This window comes from Ictalurus punctatus, chromosome 2 (genome assembly GCF_001660625.3).
Source record: "Ictalurus punctatus breed USDA103 chromosome 2, Coco_2.0, whole genome shotgun sequence".
In the NCBI taxonomy this organism is placed as follows: domain Eukaryota; kingdom Metazoa; phylum Chordata; class Actinopteri; order Siluriformes; family Ictaluridae; genus Ictalurus; species Ictalurus punctatus.
Genome location: NC_030417.2, coordinates 23,378,579 through 23,396,918, shown reverse-complemented (window position 1 = coordinate 23,396,918; position 18,340 = coordinate 23,378,579). Strand labels below are relative to the sequence as shown.

At 39.1% G+C, this 18,340-nt stretch overlaps 1 protein-coding gene across 7 annotated transcripts in view; it reads left to right on the top strand.

Moving 5' to 3' along the window:
• cep112 (centrosomal protein 112) overlaps positions 1-18,340 on the top strand; it is a 147,328-nt gene that overhangs the window by 15,917 nt on the left and 113,071 nt on the right. For 5 of the 7 annotated variants that reach the window (XM_017451134.3, XM_017451107.3, XM_017451153.3 and 2 more), the window contains exons 5-8: positions 498-582; positions 3,967-4,038; positions 9,773-9,820; positions 9,928-10,002. In XM_017451134.3, the coding sequence (XP_017306623.1) occupies positions 498-582; positions 3,967-4,038; positions 9,773-9,820; positions 9,928-10,002 (280 nt within the window). The remainder of the gene's footprint in view (positions 1-497; positions 583-3,966; positions 4,039-9,772; positions 9,821-9,927; positions 10,003-18,340) is intronic. The other 2 variants (XM_017451124.3, XM_017451144.3) reach the window with 2 other exon arrangements.

Here is an 18,340-nt window from a genome sequence, read left to right as displayed (position 1 = left end):
GATTCTTAATACTGTGTGTCATTACGTGGATGATCAACGACTGTGTTTATGTTTTGTGATAGTTGTTCATAAATCCCTAGTTTGTCCTGAGCAGTTAAACTGCCCACTGTTTTTTGGTTTGTTTTATGCTTTTCCAGCATATTTGACGCCTTTCCAACAGTGGCTATATGATTTTTAGATCCATCTTTTCACTCTTAAGACAACTGAGGGACTCGTACACAACTATTACAAAAGGTGCAAACATTCACTGATGCTCAAGAATGCAATGTGATACATTAAGAGTCCGGTGGGGGGAGGGGGGGGGTGATCGGTACAGTCAACATCACACATGTTCCTGGAATAAAATGGCTCAGAATTTCAGGCCAGGATGGAATCAATACAACCATAATTACCATGGAAACTTCACAAGGTTGTAAATAAAGGTGATATATCTGTATAACTGGATTTGGCATATTTCCTTGACTTGGGTGACCTAATTTCCATTCTCTTGTTTGCAGAAGGAGAAACCTGTTCAGTCACAAGTCTCCAACCAGACCTTTATCGTCCAGTCCACTCAAACCCACTGCCAATGAGGACAAGATGGTGAGCAGCTCTTCTTAAAATTATGATCTGCAAAACAGCAAAAAAATAATTTTCTTGAATTTATTGTGCAACATGATTATCTCATTTCCTTAAAATGATTATGTTCAATTCCCATTCCATTGCCTTTAGTGTCTTAAGACTATAAGTAGAGAATCACAGGTACCATTTTTGGTACACGTTTAGGTACTCTGATACTGAACTGAACTCGGTATTAATCAATCAAGGGCATTATGGAACCCTTTATTTAGCTCTTTATTTAGCTCTGTTTATCTGGGTTCCTGCATGAGTTTTATGTTTAAGATGTTATAGGCTCCCGAGTGGCGCAACTGAATAGTGTTCATGTCTAGACATTGTTGACTTTTGCCTAGAATCTTCCACTTAGTTCTGATGATTTATGTTTCGGAATTTCATCATTTCTGCTCCAATGTGGACACATCAACATCAAAGTATCTTGGACGAATGTAGCATCAGAGAGAACCTAAAGGCCTTGTAGCAAAGGAGCCTTTGGCTACAGAGAAAGAAAATGTCTGTGTGTGTGTGGCTAAGTTTGGATCCCTTTTTGAGTACTAAATGTCGCTATAATAATGTTAATATATGACAGTTTGGAGATTGTGAGGACACTTGGCTGGTTCTGACAAAACAAATGCATTTTTCAGTTGAAAAACTAAGAGCCTAAATGTTTTGAAGTTGTTGTGAGTAAGGTTAGGCACAGGCCTAGTGTGAGTAAGCTACAGTAATGCATACAGTGGTGCCTTTAATATATTCTATATATCTGCATAAATAGTATTAAATGTAAATAAAGAAAACCCAATTAAACAAATTAGAAAAAAATATTATACCTGTTCATTTATTTGTTGAGGAAAATGATCCAATATTACATATCTGAAAGTGGGAAAAGTATGTGAACCTTTGCTTTCAGTATCTGGTGTGACCCCCTCGTGCAGCACTAACTGCTACTAAACATTTCCAGTAAGTGTTGATCAGTCCTGCATATCGACCGTTCCTCAGTACAGAACAGCTTCAACTCTGGGATATTGGTGGGTTTCCTCACATGAACTGCTTGCTTCAGGTTCTTTCACAGCATTTCTATTGAATTAAGGTCAGCTTTGAATTGGCCATTCAAAAACAGTTTAATGGTTAAAGAAGAATATATATATAATATATGTGTGTGTGTATATGTGTGTGTGTGTGTGTGTGTGTGTATATATATATATGTATGTATGTATGTATGTATGTATAAGAGACTTGTGTGCTTAGGGTCATTGTCTTGCTGCATGACCCACTTTCTCTTAAGATTCAGGTCACAGACAGATGTCCTGACAGTTTCCTTTAGATTTCACTGTATTACTTAAGAATTCGTTTTCCCATCAATGAAGGCAAGTTGTCTTGGCCCAGATGCAGGAAAACAGGCCCAAACCATGTTTCACAGATGGCATAAGGTTCTTATGCTGGAAAACAATGCTATCGTTTTTCCAAACATAACGCTTCTCATTTACACCAAAAAAGTTCTATTTTGGTCTCATCCATCCACAAAACATTTTTCCAATAGCCTTCTGGCTTGTCCACATGATTGTTCGCAAACTGCAGACAGCAACAATGTTCTTTTTGGAGAGCAGTCACTTTCTTCTTGCAACTCTGCCATGCACAAATTTGTTGCTCAGTGTTCTCCTGATGGTGGACTCATGAACATTAACATTAGCCAATGTAAGAGAGGCCTTTAGGTGCTTAGAAGTTACCCTGGCTCCTTTGTGACTTTGTGGACTATTACACATCTTGCTGTTTGATCTTTGTCGGTCAACCACTACTTGGGAGGGTAACGATGGTTTTGACTTACCTCCATTTGTACACAATCTGTCTGACTGTGGATTAGAGTCCAAACTCTTTAGAGACAGTTTTGTAACCTTTTCCAGCCGGATGAGCGTCAACAACTCTCTTTCTGAGGTCCTCAGAAAGCCCTTTTGTTCATGTCATGATACACTTCCACAAACAAGATCAGAAGTTGATAGATCTCTATTCTTTAAATAAAACAGAGCGCTCACTCACACTTCATTGTCATCCCATTGACACAAAACACCTGGCTCTAATTTCCCCTTCAAATAAAACTGCTAATCCTAGCGTTTCATATACTTTTGCCACTCACAGATGTGTAATATTGCATCATTTTCCTCGATAAATATTATACCTCGACCAGGTATAATATTTTTTTCTCACTTATTTAATTGGGTTCTCTTTGTCTACTTTTAGGACTTGTGTGAAAATCTGGTGATGTTTTAGGTCATAGTTACGCAGAAATATAGAAAATTAGTAAGTCAGAGAGGAAGTATGTCACAAATATTGTACTGCCAACGTGTAAGTGTGTGCATGCATGTGTGTATAAGGAAAGGGTTGGGTTGAGTCATGTGACCCAGTAGAGGGGCTGCATGGAAAGGGGAAAGGCAGTAATAGTGTGGAGCAGCCAAACATCTGGAGGGCAGAACGCCAGCACCTATATCCCTCTCTCACTATCTCTTATCCTTTCTTTCCAACACACACACACACACACACATGCACGCACGCACACATACCGTCTTTTTCATTCTCTTTGTCTTTTCTCTTTGCTCCTATCTCTTTTACAAGATGAGGAAAACATCATGTGACAGTAGAGTTTATCTCTAATCCTATAGGGAGTGAGATGAATTAATCTCAGTCCATTGTGGACAGCTTTCTGGAAGAATAACAGTTTGAGACCTGTGAAGAATTAAATAAGGAATACAACATGATGGGGTGTGCCATTATAGGAAATTAATTCATGATAGGGTGATGCGGCCCGGCATGAAGTGGATTATTTTCCCACAACAGCATGCCCCATGTTTTACTCCTCTTACTTTTCAATCAATGACGTGATTCTGTTTAACCATTAATATTCAGATTTAATGCTGTGCAACGTCCACAAGACAAGCAGGTTCCCGTTATAGCGGCTATAAAAACGGCTATCCTCTTACCAACCTCTTTTTTCCTCTTTAAGTGAATAAGACGGGGGAAAAAACTGCCATGTAACTGAGAAAGCTGAAATTAGATAATGGTGTGTTTGATAATGTATTTTTATATTTTTATTATTATTATTTTTTTTTCCTCATATATATATATATATATATATATATATATATATATATATATATATATATATATATATATATATAAACCCCAGGGTACTAATATAAGGTTGCACACATGTAAATTTTGTATATTGCTGTCCTTTATCATGGAGTATTGTTGGTTTAAGGAGTGTTTAATGCAGAATCTATAATCATTACTTTCAATCTCATGTTAAATAGAAGAGTGAGTGTGAGCATTTGGGAAAGTATAAAGCATTAATCTCTGTGTTTCTCCTCTTCTACTTTTCAGGATGAGCGACTAAGAAGACCCTTGTCTGATGACAGTGACGTAGAGGCCCGTCTCAACAGCTGGAACCTTGGGGTAACATGAGATAGATAGATAGATATACATTGTGTGTGTATGTATGTGTGTGTGTGTGTGTATGTGTATATATATATATATATATATATATATATATATATATATATATATACACACACACACACACATATATGCACTCAACAATACATCTAATTATTAATCAAATAATGAGAAACTGCTTATTATCATCTAATTCTGTTATGATACATTGTATATCATTTTACCATGCAATACATGTATTACTGCCTATATATTTGTGAGTTTGTCAGCGAAATGTTCCAGTGTGGTTATGGGACATTTAGGCGCTCTTGGAAAACCAAATTGGTGGACTGGGACGAACTGTTGTATAAAATAATGATTGATATGATCACGTTATCAGCAAGCTTTTCAAACTTTTGCTCGTTCTCTTTCCTTCTCTCTTTTTCTGTCTGTTTTTCTCTCTTCCCTTTCTGTTTATTATCGCTTATGTTTGCATGTTTGACATTCACCTCCTGTATTCTATCTAGATTGTGTTCAGGTGCTATGAAAGATTGAGTGGATTGTAACGTGTTTTGAAATAAGCTGGACTGCAGTGGATTTGATATGATGCTGATTGGTTAAGACATCAGCTTTCAGAGTTTGGCACATCAAAGTGAGAAGCTTTGCAGGACATCGCAGGACTTTTTCTCTTAGTAGCCTTTGTCCTCCCTTTCTTTCTGTCTCCGCCTCTGTGAAAGCGTCTGACGCAATTCCATCACCATGCCAAGCTCAAAACATTCCTTACACAAAACGGTGCTCCTTTTAAGTTCAAGCTGGGCTTCTGTGACCCAGAAAGCACAAAGAAAACATGGAGGAATGTTGCTTACTCTATCTTATCAGCACGATGGGCAGAGAGGTGAGCAGCTGGCACTCACAGGCCCATACCAGTAAAAGCTCCATCCACATGGAGCTCAAAGCTGTGCGTCTTGCTGCATTAGCCTGCAGACTGCATGATAAACTTCAGCTGCTAGCTTTATGGTACTTCTGTTTCACGTTTAAACAGTGGACAGAGTTTCATTATTATTTATTGATATTTCTTATTAGACTTCCATCTATCAATATTCCAGTTTCATACCACTGTTATTGGAGAGTATTTTAATCGTGATGTTCAATAGTACAGTGACGTTTGTATTGTATCTTAAATGTTGTATTTTAAAAATATGTTTATCTGTGCAACTTGTTAGCGTCTTGTTAATTCAACCAAAGCGGAAGTCGTACATACGTCGTGTCTTTGTGTTGATCACATGGTCTTCATTTGTAACAGCTTACTAGCTTCTTAAAGCTATTAAACCCCGGGATAATTTACTGTGCAGAATAATAAGTGTCCATGCCTGGATATCATGATTTATGTGTAGCAGCCTGGGAAAGTTTTATGCATGGTCAGATTTTGACATATTAGTGTCAGAGAGGCGGTCAGAGAAGTCTTAGACTTGTACTTGAAACACATTAAAGTCTCCATGAAATCAAAATGGACGTTTCGTGGCTTTTAATATGAATATGTTTGCCTTAAGGTTATCAATGTTAGGGCAGTGGTGGCTCAGTGGGTAAAGGATCTGGGTTACCGATCAGAAGGTTAGGGGTTCAAGCCCCAGCACTGCCAAGCTGCCACTGTTGGGCTCTTGGGCAAGGCCCTCAATTGCTCAGTTGTATAAGTGAGATGTAAGTCGCTCTGGAGAAAGGCATCTGCCAAAATGCCATAAATGTAAAATGTAAATCTATAAGCTCCAAAACAATGACAAAATTCGCATTTAGAAGATATATGCATTCAAAATTGTCTCTCTCCACCACCAATACAGATCAACGGTTTAGCTAAATGCTATTGACTATTTAAAAAGGGAGAGGAGCCATTCAATATGTCCTGCCCTAACTTCCTGTTTCAGTGGAAATTACGTCAGCACATCGAACAATGCTACACGTTTTAAGGCACTTGACAGGGACTTTAAGACTCTTGATTTGATCTCAGCTTCTTGTTTTTGGACAAAAAACACATACAATAAGCTGCAGTTCTGCAAGCAGACATGCCTTGTTGATTTGCGAAAGGTCAGAGGAGATGAGCGAGATTGGTTTGAGCTGACAGGAAGGCGACAGTAACTGAAATAAACACTCTTTACAACTGTGATGAATAGAAAAGCATCACAGAACACCCGATGAAGACCACATCAGGTTCCACTCCTGTCAGTTAAGAACAGGAATCTGAGGCTCCAGTGGACACGGGCTCACCCAGACAGGACAGTTGAAGATTGGAATAAGATCGTTTTGTCTTTTAACCATTCTCCTATGACGACTCTCATCAACAGGGTGCTTCCACCCATAATCATGCCACAGCCACAGAGTCAATGAGATCACATTTTTCCCCATTCTGATATTTGATGTGATCATTATCTGATAATCATTAATGGACCCGTGTCTTGCGTGGTTTTTTTTAATCATTGCACTGTTGGGTTTTTCCAAGCTGCCTCATATTTCGTTTAGTGAAATGTTGGCTAAAATTAGACTTGCCGTGTTTGTTTAGGGCAGGGTCACTCAGTGATTAGGAAAACATGAATGGATTTACAGATGTATTACATTTTATCAGGGAGAGATGAGTTGTTTTTTTTTTTTTTTTTTTTTTTTTTTTTTTTTTTTTTTTTTTTTTTAATGTTGGTGTACACAGGCCATATTGACTTTAAAACGGAATAACTGCACCACAACTGTCTTTCAGTACATCTGCATTGTTGAGCACACATTGTGCATGGCAAAACTGGTTGGCCAGACAAGCCTGGGCAATTTTTTAAAATCCCACTTTTATTTTTATCATTCCAGTGATGCATTTAACCCTGGAGTGTGGGGTACGCCAGCGTTTGGTTTGGAGGCGTGTCATAACATAATACTCTAACATTAAGCTCCTTTCCACCTCTCTCTCTCGCTCTCTACTGCTCTCTCTCTCGTGCTCACTCCCTGTCTCTCTCAGCTGCCACATTATTTGTATTCTTTCTTTGATTTATAGAAACATTGAAAGGCTTACTATGTGGTTTAAGGTCAGACCTGTGTGAGTCTGTCAGATCCCACTGGAGCCACTATGTTAGAAAATCCTGTTTGATCATTTGTCTGTTCAAATCCTAAATAGTAATATACATTCCTAATAGTGAAGTGTTGGGTTTTCAAAGGTTTTTTTTTTTCTTCTTTTCATTACTGTAGCAGTTTGAACATTTTTATAAGTGAATAATTTATTATGCACTTGCACTGTGATTAACTGTGTCAGAATTTCATCATTTCAGCAGGCAAGCATAAATTAGGGATGCACTGATACAGACATTAGATATGTATCAGTATGATGTTGTGCTCATTTACTCATACTACAACATAAAACATCTTAAAAATAAAACCCAGCATGAGGAGTTTATTGTTAATGACACAGAGCAGCAGCCAGTAATGTTTTTCAATTCAATTCAGTTAAAGGGGTGATGAAATGTTTTTTTATTCTCTTTCCTTTTTTTTTTGCACAAAAAAACATACAAATTTGAGTAATTTATTACCTTTTTTCCACCCTTTCTCTGGCCCTCTGGCTGAAATGATCGGTTTTTGTGTCAGTGATTGGCTAACATCATTGCCTACGAATTAATTATCAGCGCCCCCTGCTGTAAAGCGTGCTGAATTGTTTTCAACGACTGAACACTTGTGGGCGGGGCCAATTGTGCGATAATGTGAATGTAGGTGTCGATGTCTTGCATGTTAAAAAAAAAATCAAGGAAAACTTGATTTCTCATGTCATGACCCCTTTAGGTTTTGTTTATATAGCATTTTTAACCATGGAGTTTATCACAAAGCATCTTTTCAGAAATCTAGATATAGATTTATCTCTGATGAATTTAAGCCAGAGGTGACTGTGGCAAGGATGAATTTGAGGAATAAACCTTGAGAGGAACCCAGCTCTCTGTCCTCATCTGGCTGACACCGGATAGTGAGAATATAAATAATTTCACTTCTATGACTGTATACTATGGGGTCAAGCAATACTAAGTGTGTTGAAAGAAACTTGAGTATGAGCACCAGATTCATTCCTGATTTCATTCGAGTTTTAACATCAAGTCTGTAGTATCATAGTGAAGATATCAACTGTTCAAAGATTGAGTGTGAACACTCTATGTGCAAGTACTGTATCAGATTTTTTGGTCAGATCTGTTTATTTGACATTTCTGGAAGGAGTCTCCAGTGTCAGTGCTTTTTAAGAAGTAAAGCTCTAACTTTAGGTTATACCACTTGGGGAAGTGTTCAGGACAGAAGGCTTTTGGCTTTATGGTTACTTGATATCGGGTGCACGGTGGCTTAGTGCTTAGCACATTCGCTTCACACCTCCAGGGTTGGGGGTTTGATTCCCACCACAGCCCTGTGTGTGCAGAGTTTACATGTTCTCCCTGTACTGCAGGGTTTTCCTCAGGGTACTCCTGTTTCCTCCCCCAATCCAAAGACATGTAGGCTGATTGGTATGTCCAAAGTGTCCGTCGTGTATGAATGGGTGTGTGAATGTGTATGCGATGGATTGTTACCCTGACTTGTGCCCCATGCTCCCTGGGATAGGCTCCAGGTTCCGCATGACCCAGTAGAATAAGCGGTATAGAAAATGGATGGCTGGCTGGATGGTTACTTGACAAGCCAGGTTTTTTTTTTTGGTCTTATTAAAAAAAACAGAGTTCTTATAGCTGCTAAGTGATAACAGGAAAAGGAAATCGTTATGAGGACACATCAAAACACCTCATCATATTCCTGCCCTGATCAGTTAAACAAACAGCTCTTGGTAACAGACTCCTGCTTTTGGAGCCAGTGTATGGAGACAGTTTAGTCTGCCTCTCTCTCTTCCTCCCACGGTCTTTCATATTTGTACGCAGGGGCAGATTTACAAGATGCCCTGAAATACACAACTCGCAAATGTGTGTATTTATGTGTGAAATACACGTACAGAACGATGACATTATACAAATCCCCTTGCCCTGATCACACATTCCACATTCTTGAGTCTAGAGAGTTTGTAAAGCTATAAGAATTAGTGTTTAGCAGTGTCTGTGGTTTATCAGCGCACCTTTCAGTTGGATACACTTTTTAAATGTTGAATGTGTTGCTGTGTGAACGTGGTGGCAAGCTAATTGAGATGGACTGGACTAGGCAGTGTGCGAGTTTCTGCTTTTCTATGATTTAACACTCTGTCTCTGTTTTTTCGATGTTAGAAGGAATCTGCAGTCTTTCGAAGTTGCCTTTTCTCCCCTGCCTTTATGTCCGTGCTGTCCAGACAGCTTACTTTCATTCTCTCGATCCGTCTGTCTCCTCCATGAGCGACGTCTGGACGGCTTTCAAAAGTCATCCAGCCTCCTTCAGTCCTAGTCGTCTTCCTCACCGTGTAATCAAAGCACCCAGATGCGTTGGTTCTGTTTGTGTGTGTTTATGTGGGCACTGTTGACAAAAGCCAAAACCCAGAGGGGGGGAAAAAACATACAGTCCAAAAAAGAAACGGAAATGGTTTGAAAGCACACAATGCCTTGAAATGACCCTTGGTATTCTTCTGCGTAAACACACAGAGTTTAGGGAAGAGAGTGTGTTTAAGTGCCGCCCTTTGAAGTCGGCCTACTTTGTTTATGATAGATAAATGGAGGTTGGAGCGGGAGGGGAAGTGTGGAGGGAGCAGAAGCGCCTTGCCAAAAAAGGAGGAGAGTTAAGGCCTTGTTGCATTGTTTTATTTTTGCAGATCGAAAACCCCAGGTATTTGCGCGAGAACCCTATTCCCCTGTCTCCGGTAAGTGCCAAGGCTTCTTAGTGGAGGGGAAAAGAAGGGCAGGAAGTGAGGTTGCTTTGATGATTTCTACTCTGCTCATCCCATCTCTCTCTTTCTTTCTCTAATAGATTTACCCAAAATCAAGCCTAAGAAAAAGTAGCACCCTTACCGATGAGCCTCCCGATTACAAACGAGATAAGGAGGTAGGCACCAATTCCCTAAATGTGTAGTCTGGTTCATTTGAGACTTTCTGTTCGGCAGCCCCAATTGCATTCCACTGAATTCTGTCACAGGGTGTGTTTACATGCACACTAATCCTGTGATCTGAGCCCAGCTCTTTTTCTTTACTTGACAAATCCATGATAACACGCTACATGTACTAGTCATAATATAACTTGAAATGGGAAAAATCTTTTTTTTTTTTTCCTTTTGGTGCGCAAAATACCCGAATACACAGAGCACCATGGTCAGAAAGTGTGCAAAGCAAAATATGTTAGCAAATTTTATGAATTTGAGAACTTAGATTTACTTTGCAATAGCAAAGTAATGGTACGAAAGGGAAAAAAAGCTTGTGTTGTGGCCTTGATTTCCACATCACGCTCAATCTCAATTGAGATTTTAGATATTACATCAAAGCTACAGAACTCGTAAGCACTGGAGCAAGTCTGATAACTTTTAAAGAAGGGCAAACTCCGGTGTTGTGTCAAATCCCCAACAAACTAACCCAGATAACTCGGTAATCCAAAGAATGACGAATGGGCTGTGATTTCAGCAGTTATCCCACTTGTATACTGTTTATCTGTTATCTTTCATTTTCTTTATCTGCCTATGTGTACAAGTAGATCAAAATAGTGTAACCTCGAAGATTCAGTTATGTATAGTGACTCGAGATCAGACTGTTTTGCAGCCAGGAGCCTTGAGTCATCTGTGATTCCAACCAACTAACACTGGACTGTATGTATATGTACAGTATATAGATGTATATAGCTCATTAACATGTAGATGTATATAGCTCATAAATGTGTAGATGTATATAGCTCATAAATGTGTAGATGTATATAGCGCATTAATGTGTAGATGTATTTAATATATAATACTACCACCAGACTACTGGGAAATTAATTGAAAAGCTTCACTACTCAGAGTTGATATTAATAAATCTGATTATTGACTGAATCATGTAGATTTTTCCCATTGTCAGACATCAGTATTTATTTTTAGTTGTTCAGTACATGCAAGCACACTTCCTGCTTCCTCTGAACGTTGCGCTTCAAAACTGTCAAGGTTTGTCAGCTATTTTGACTTAGAAATTAACGAAATGCCAGATGATTGTCAGTCCTTTTCACACACCACGTGACAAGCCGGAGTGCTTAAAGGAAGTCTGGCTAAATGCTCTCTACAGGTTCTGCTTGTTTTTGAGACTCTGATCCCAAACGGCCTTTTAAAAGATTCTGTAAAAAAAAAAAAAAAAAAGACAGTGTTATGATGATCGTTTTTCTCTGTTATGTTTGCTTAAGCCGAAAATCCTATAGAGGCAGCTTCTCTTTGATGTCGCTGCTCACTCTCGTACTGATAAATATAAAACTGAGCATGCCTTAACCCTCTACACACACACACACACACACACACACACACACACACACACACACACACACACACACACATTTACATTTTCTCAGGGAGAGAAAGGAGTTTGATCTAATACAAAAAGAAGTCTTTGACGAAAAATGACCAAATATCAGAATATACTGTGCTGCAAATAGGGCTGGGTGATATATCGATATCATGATAAATGATTACACGATACACTTTTCTGAGTTATTGTTGGTATGGTGGTGTATTTTTAAAAAAAATGTTTTTAATAATTACAAACTAAATTATACTGAATGGATGCCATTGATTTGAGATATATATATGTATATATATATGTGTGTGTGTGTGTATATATATATATATATATATATATATATATATATATATATATATATATATATATATATATATATATATATATATTTAGGCAATAAAGAAGAGTATCATCAAACTCATGTTTTGCAGACAGTTTGTTTGCTAAATTATATATTATGATGCGCATCATATATCATAGAAATGTTCTCAAGTATCGTGATATAATATTATTGTTATATTGCCCAGCCCTACCTGTAAATCTGTCTAAATGTCTGTTTAGAATAATTGCTATGGTTTAAGGTTTAATGAAGGTAACAGTACAGTAATCAACTTGTCACCATATTTCTAATACTGATCGGATGGTTGAGAGTTCAAATCCCAGCACTGCCAAGCTACCACTGCTGGGCCCTTGAGCAAGGCCCTTAACCCTCAGCTGTTCAGTTGTATAAATGAGATAACTGTAAGTCGCTCTGGATAAGGGTGTCCACCAAATGCCGTAAATGTAAACTATAGTATAAAAGTCAATAAATTGGCGCAGTTGTGGAAAGGAATAAATCTGTATCATATTAAACAATTTAAGGATGTACCAATTCTTAGAATGTATTCCTGTGGAATCGTTGATTCTGAAACTGAGATCATGCCGCATGGAAGCTCATTGTAGTTTAATGATGGATGGAGGATGTAGTGCCTACAGCAGCATCTGGGAGGGTTTTTGGCCATGTTCACCCCCTGCCTAAGCAGCATCAAGAAACATGCCTGGATCAGTCTTTTTGAGCTAGCATGCACCAATGATTTAAGTCTAAACTGGCTGAGTGGGACTGGATAGTGTTGTGCAACCCGTGGCTCTGAAACTGCTCCTTCACAGTAATAATAAGACTGTGCTCGGGGGGGGGGAAAACGTGTATATATATATATATATATATATATATATATATATATATATATATATATATATATATATATATATACACACAGTATCTCACAAAAGTGAGTACACCCCTCACATTTTTGTAAATATTTGATTATATCTTTTCATGTGACAACACTGAAGAAATGACACTTTGCTACAATGTAAAGTAGTGAGTGTACAGCTTATGTAACAGTGTAAATTTGCTGTCCCCTCAAAATAACTCAGCACACAGCCATTATTGTCTTAACTGCTGGCAACAAAAGTGAGTACACCCCTAAGTGAAAATGTCCAAATTGGGCCCAATTAGCCATTTTCCCTCCCCGGTGTTATGTGACTTGTTAGTGTTACAAGGTCTCAGGTGTGAATGGGGAGCAGGTGTGTTAAATTTGGTGTCATCGATCGCACACTCATTCATACTGGGCACTGGAAGTTCAACATGGCACCTCATGGCAAAGAACTCTCTGAGGATCTGAAAAAAAGAATTGTTGCTCTACATAAAGATGGCCTAGGCTATAAGAAGATTGCCAAGACCCTGACACTGAGCTGCAGCACAGTGGCCAAGACCATACTGCGGTTTAACAGGACAGGTTCCACTCAGACCAAACAGGACAGACCAAAGAAGTTGAGTGCACGTGCTCAGCGTCATATCCAGAGTTTGTCTTTCGGAAATAGATGTATGAGTGCTGCCAGCATTGCTGCAGAGGCTGAAGGGGTGGGGGGTCAGCCTGTCAGTGCTCAGACCATACGCCGCACACTGCATCAAATTGGTTTGCTGTTGTCCCAGAAGGAAGCCTCTTCCAAAGATGATGCACAAGAAAGCCCGCAAACAGTTTGCTGAAGACAAGCAGACTAAGGACATGGATTACTGGAACCACGTCCTGTGGTCTGATAAGACCAAGATAAACTTATTTGGTTCAGATGGTGTCAAGCGTGTGGGGCGGCAACCAGGTGAGGAGTACAAAGACAAGTGTGTCTTGCCTACAGTCAAGCATGGTGGTGGGAGTGTCGTGGTCTGGGGCTGCATGAGTGCTGCAGGCACTGGGGAGCTACAGTTCATTGAGGGAACCATAAATGACAACATGTACTGTGACCTACTGAAGCAGAGCATGATCCCAGCATGTATTCCAGCATGATAACGACCCCAAACACACCTCCAATATGACCACTGCCTTGCTAAAGAAGCTGAGGGTGAAGGTATTGAACTGGTCAAGCATGTCTCCAGACCTAAACCCTATTGAGCATCTGTGGGGCATCCTCAAATGGACGGTGGAGGAGCACAAGGACTCTAACATCCACCAGCTCCGTGATGTCGTCATGGAGGAGTGGAAGAGGACTCCAGTGGCAACCTGTGAAGCTCTGGTGAACTCCATGCTCAAGAGGGGTTAAGGCAGTGCTGGAAAATAATGGTGGCCACACAGAATATTGACACTTTGGGCCCAATTTGGACATTTTCACTTAGGGGTGTACTCACTTTTGTTGTCAGCGGTTTAGACATTAATGGCTTTGTGTTGAGTTATTTTGAGGGGACAGCAAATTTACACTGTTACACAAGCTATAGACTCTTTATAAAAAGAGTCTGTAGACTATTTACAAAAATGTAAGGGGTATACTCACTTTTGTGAGATACTCTGTGTGTGTGTGTGTGTGTGTGTGTGTGTGTGTGTGTGTGTGTGTGTGTGTGCGTATATATATATATATATATATATATATATATATATTTTTTTTTCCAGCATAGTCTTGTTTAGATAACTGCAGAATTGTTTTGTCTTCATCTAACAAAGGATATCTAGCCTGTTTTTCTTGACCATCTGCCTGCATCTCATTTCCATCTGCCTCACTGGTTTTTCCACCAAATGCAAAACTACAGCACTAGTGACTAGGGACTGTATTAGTCAACTAGGCTGTATAATCCCTACTGGAGACTGGGCTTAAACCACAGTAATCTTAACTGCCCTGAGTGACTGGAAAATTTGTCATCCAAAGTGTCTTTGGGTTATTCATACAATACAGTCTAGCGAGTATACCTCCATTTTTCCGTTCTTCAAAGGCCATAAAACTGCACGCTGAAATTAGGAATGTGGTGATTAGCACTAGCAAGTGCACATACAGGAGTAGAAAGGCGTCCTAGTAATTCTAGAAAGGTGAGTGAAAAGCTTCTCAGAAGCCACCAGGCTTTCATGCGGGGAAATGGTGCATGACTGGGCTTTTACTGTCTATGATTGAAATGGCAGCAGTGTATTGGGCTGAGAGGGAGGAGAGGGTAAAGTTATAGTGCTGCACACTATTTCCTGCACTCATCTCTAGTCCCTCTCCTGCCAAAAGACCCCTTTAAACACAGATTTATTCTGCTCCCCCTACTGATTCCGTTCCAATTTTTTTCCGCTTCAAGGAGAAAAAAAGCCCTGCTGGCTGAATCTTTCATTTTTTTCCCTCTTTCTCCCTTTGTCTCTTACATTCTCTCAATCACTATAGCATTCTCTATCGCACACACCCACTATCTCACATTCTTTCTTCCTTGCAACTTCTTTTTCTCTGACAGTATTTGAAAAGGGAAAAGGGACACACTGACTTCAGATAGTACTATTACCTGGTGTTTTTATAGTTTTGTACGTTTTGATGAGATTAAAACCTGTGTGTGTGTGTGTGTGTGTGTGTGTGTGTTATCCCATGTTATTACTGTAGGAACACCTTTTCCACGGTTCATTCCTGCAATTATCCAATCAGCCAATCATGTGGCAGCAGCACATGATACAGGTCAAAAGTTTCAGTTAAACATCGAATGTGATATCAGTGGCTTTGACTGTAATGTGGTTGTTATGCAAGACTGGGCTGGTTTGAGTATTTTGGAACTGCTGATCTCTTGGGATTTTCACTAGATTTTACACAGAATGGTGCAAAAAACCAAAAAGCAGCAGGTCTTTGTGTGGAAACTCCTTGTTGAGATCAAAGGTCAAAGGAGAATGGCCAGATTGGTTCAAGCTGACAGGAAGTCTGTAGTAACTCAAATAATCACTATTTACACCCGTGGTGAGTAGAAAAGCATGTCACATGCGGTCCCAAAGTCTGAGACCACATATAAAATTGGAAATAAACAGAAGGGTTTAGAATTTTGACATATTTAATACAAAGAAAACAAATGTTCAATATCTGATAAATGTTATATTCAGGATTCTGCACTATATCTAGGTCGCAATTTAAATGTAAGAACATTTGTGATATTCACTATGTTAACTGCTTTGTACAAAAGGTCAGAGTTTCCTCCTGGCTAATCTGTGCTCTGACTTTTTGGACCTTACTGTGTGTACACACTCGGCGCCCACTTTAAGGAACACCTGTACACCTGCACGTTCATGCAGTTATGTCATCATTCAATCATGTGGCAGCGGTGCAATGCTTAAACTCATGCAGATGCAAGTCATGCGCAGAATGTGATCTCTGTGGCTTTAATTGTTGGTGCCAGATGGGCTGGTTTGAGTATTTTATAATACTGAAATAACTGCTGATCTCCTTGGATTTTCACACACAACAGTCTTTAGAGTTTACACAGAATGGTGCGAAAAATAAAATAACACTGAATGAGCGACAGTTCTGTGTGGGGAAACGCCTTGTTCATGAGAGAGATCTGAGGAGAATGACCAGACAGGAAGTCTATAGTAACTCAAATAAGCACTCGCTACAACCATGTTGAGCAGAAAAGCATCTCAGAACACACAACACATTAAACCTTGAGATGTATGATCTACAATAGTAGAAGACCACATCAGGTTCCACTCCTGTCAGCCAAGAACAAGAAATCTGACACTATCATGTGCACAGACTCACCCAAACTGGACTGTTGAAGACTAGAAAATGACCAGGAGATTTATTTTCCCCCTAATCATCAACTGTCCTGTTTGGGTGAGTCTGTGCCCATGCATAGACAAATCTAGCGACTTTTTGGACAAAGCTTATCTACTTTCCGTAGAAGAGCGTGGGCAGTACTGCAGTACCGGTTCTAAAATCAGGATTTTAGCAGTGCAGAGCAGCAGCATGGAAATGGCTTGGAAGTGACTGATGGTTAACATGTACTCTTAATACGCCGCGTTTCAGTCAATGTTTCATACTCGTTATGTTGTCTGACAACAGAAACAGAAAAATACGTAAATGAGAACCGCTTTAGTAGGAATTTGGCTGTATTAAAATAGACCATGCGAGCACAGACCGCAGAAGTAAACGTATGTAAAAGGCTAATACTAGGCAGAAGGCAAATATGCGATGATGTAATGAATATGCTAATTAGTGCATAACATGATCTAGCAACATTTAGCAAATTTCTATTGAAAGTTGTTGGCAACAGTGCTCCTGTCACTCACCTGGAGTATACTGACATTATGGTGAAGACGAAGCAATGTCTGGGGAATGCAAATTTAGTTCAGCAAGGCTGGGAAACGGCGCCATATAAAAATTGTTTGTGTTTTATTATTATAATATATAAGAATATGTATGAATGACATCTTTTGTATAGTCCTTGAAAACAAAAACAGAAAATAGTGCTTAAAAAGTCCTGGAATATAATTATGAAGCCTCTGCATGAACCCTGTTATTTTTTAACATGAATGTATGTAAGTATATTTGATGAATATATTTACTCTCTTACTGTAGTATGCAACCAAATAGACAGTTAAACTATTCATTAATAAGGAACAATCATCAGGAGGCTATACCCTACATGTTTATATGTGAAACCATATAAATAAAGTTTGCTTTAAATTGGAGTTACCATATTGTCATGAACAATATTAAAACATAAAACAGGAATAACGCCATGTGTTTTCTAATCAAATGTTCAGTATCATTTGATCTTTCTTAACGGAATAATGTTTTCCCCGCTTTTCTATTTTCTTTCACTAAAATTCCTGGCTTGCATGGAAACAGAACTGTTATATTGAGTTATACAAGTTCACAGGTTACTTTTTTATTTGTTACTCTGTGCTTGGTTAAATGCTGTATTGCTTACACCGGGCTGTATAACTAGGGATCTCACTACTACTATTGCTTGACTAAAGCTCATACTCGGAGACTGTCCAATCCTTAGTTAAATGTCAGTTGCATTTCTAGACTCCAGAATATTTCCCTGGAAGTTGTCAGTTTCTCTCACAGTAACAGTGATGCAAACTTATTATTTACCATTAGTAAGATTCAAGATTTTTATTGGTCACGTCCTCAGTTACAAAATAGACTTCATATAAAAACCATAATGAACTTTCCTTCACTTTCACACTATCCATTGTTACCCAGATGAGGATGGGTTCCCTTCTTAAAATCTGTATCCTGTGTTTATATGTTTCTGTAAAGTTGCTTTGAGACAATGTCCATTGTTAAAAGCGCTATACAGGTAAATTTAATTGATTTGAATTAAATACAGTATATAACGGGTGTCCAATCTTATCCGGGAAGGGCCGGTGTGGGTGCAGGTTTTCATTCCAACCAAGCAGGAGCCACACCTGACTCCACCTGTTTAATCAGTTGAATTTGGCTTTCAATAGACTCAGGTGTGGCTTCTGCTTGGTTGGAATGAAAACCTGCACCCAGACCGGCCCTTTACGGATAAGATTGGACACCCCTGGTATATAACTTGCAGTGAAACGAAAACGGTGTACGTTTGTATGTAAGAGTTAACATTTGTGAGACACAGTAAAGCCAGTCACTCGGGCAGCCTTGCAGCATGTGGATCTGGTTACTGA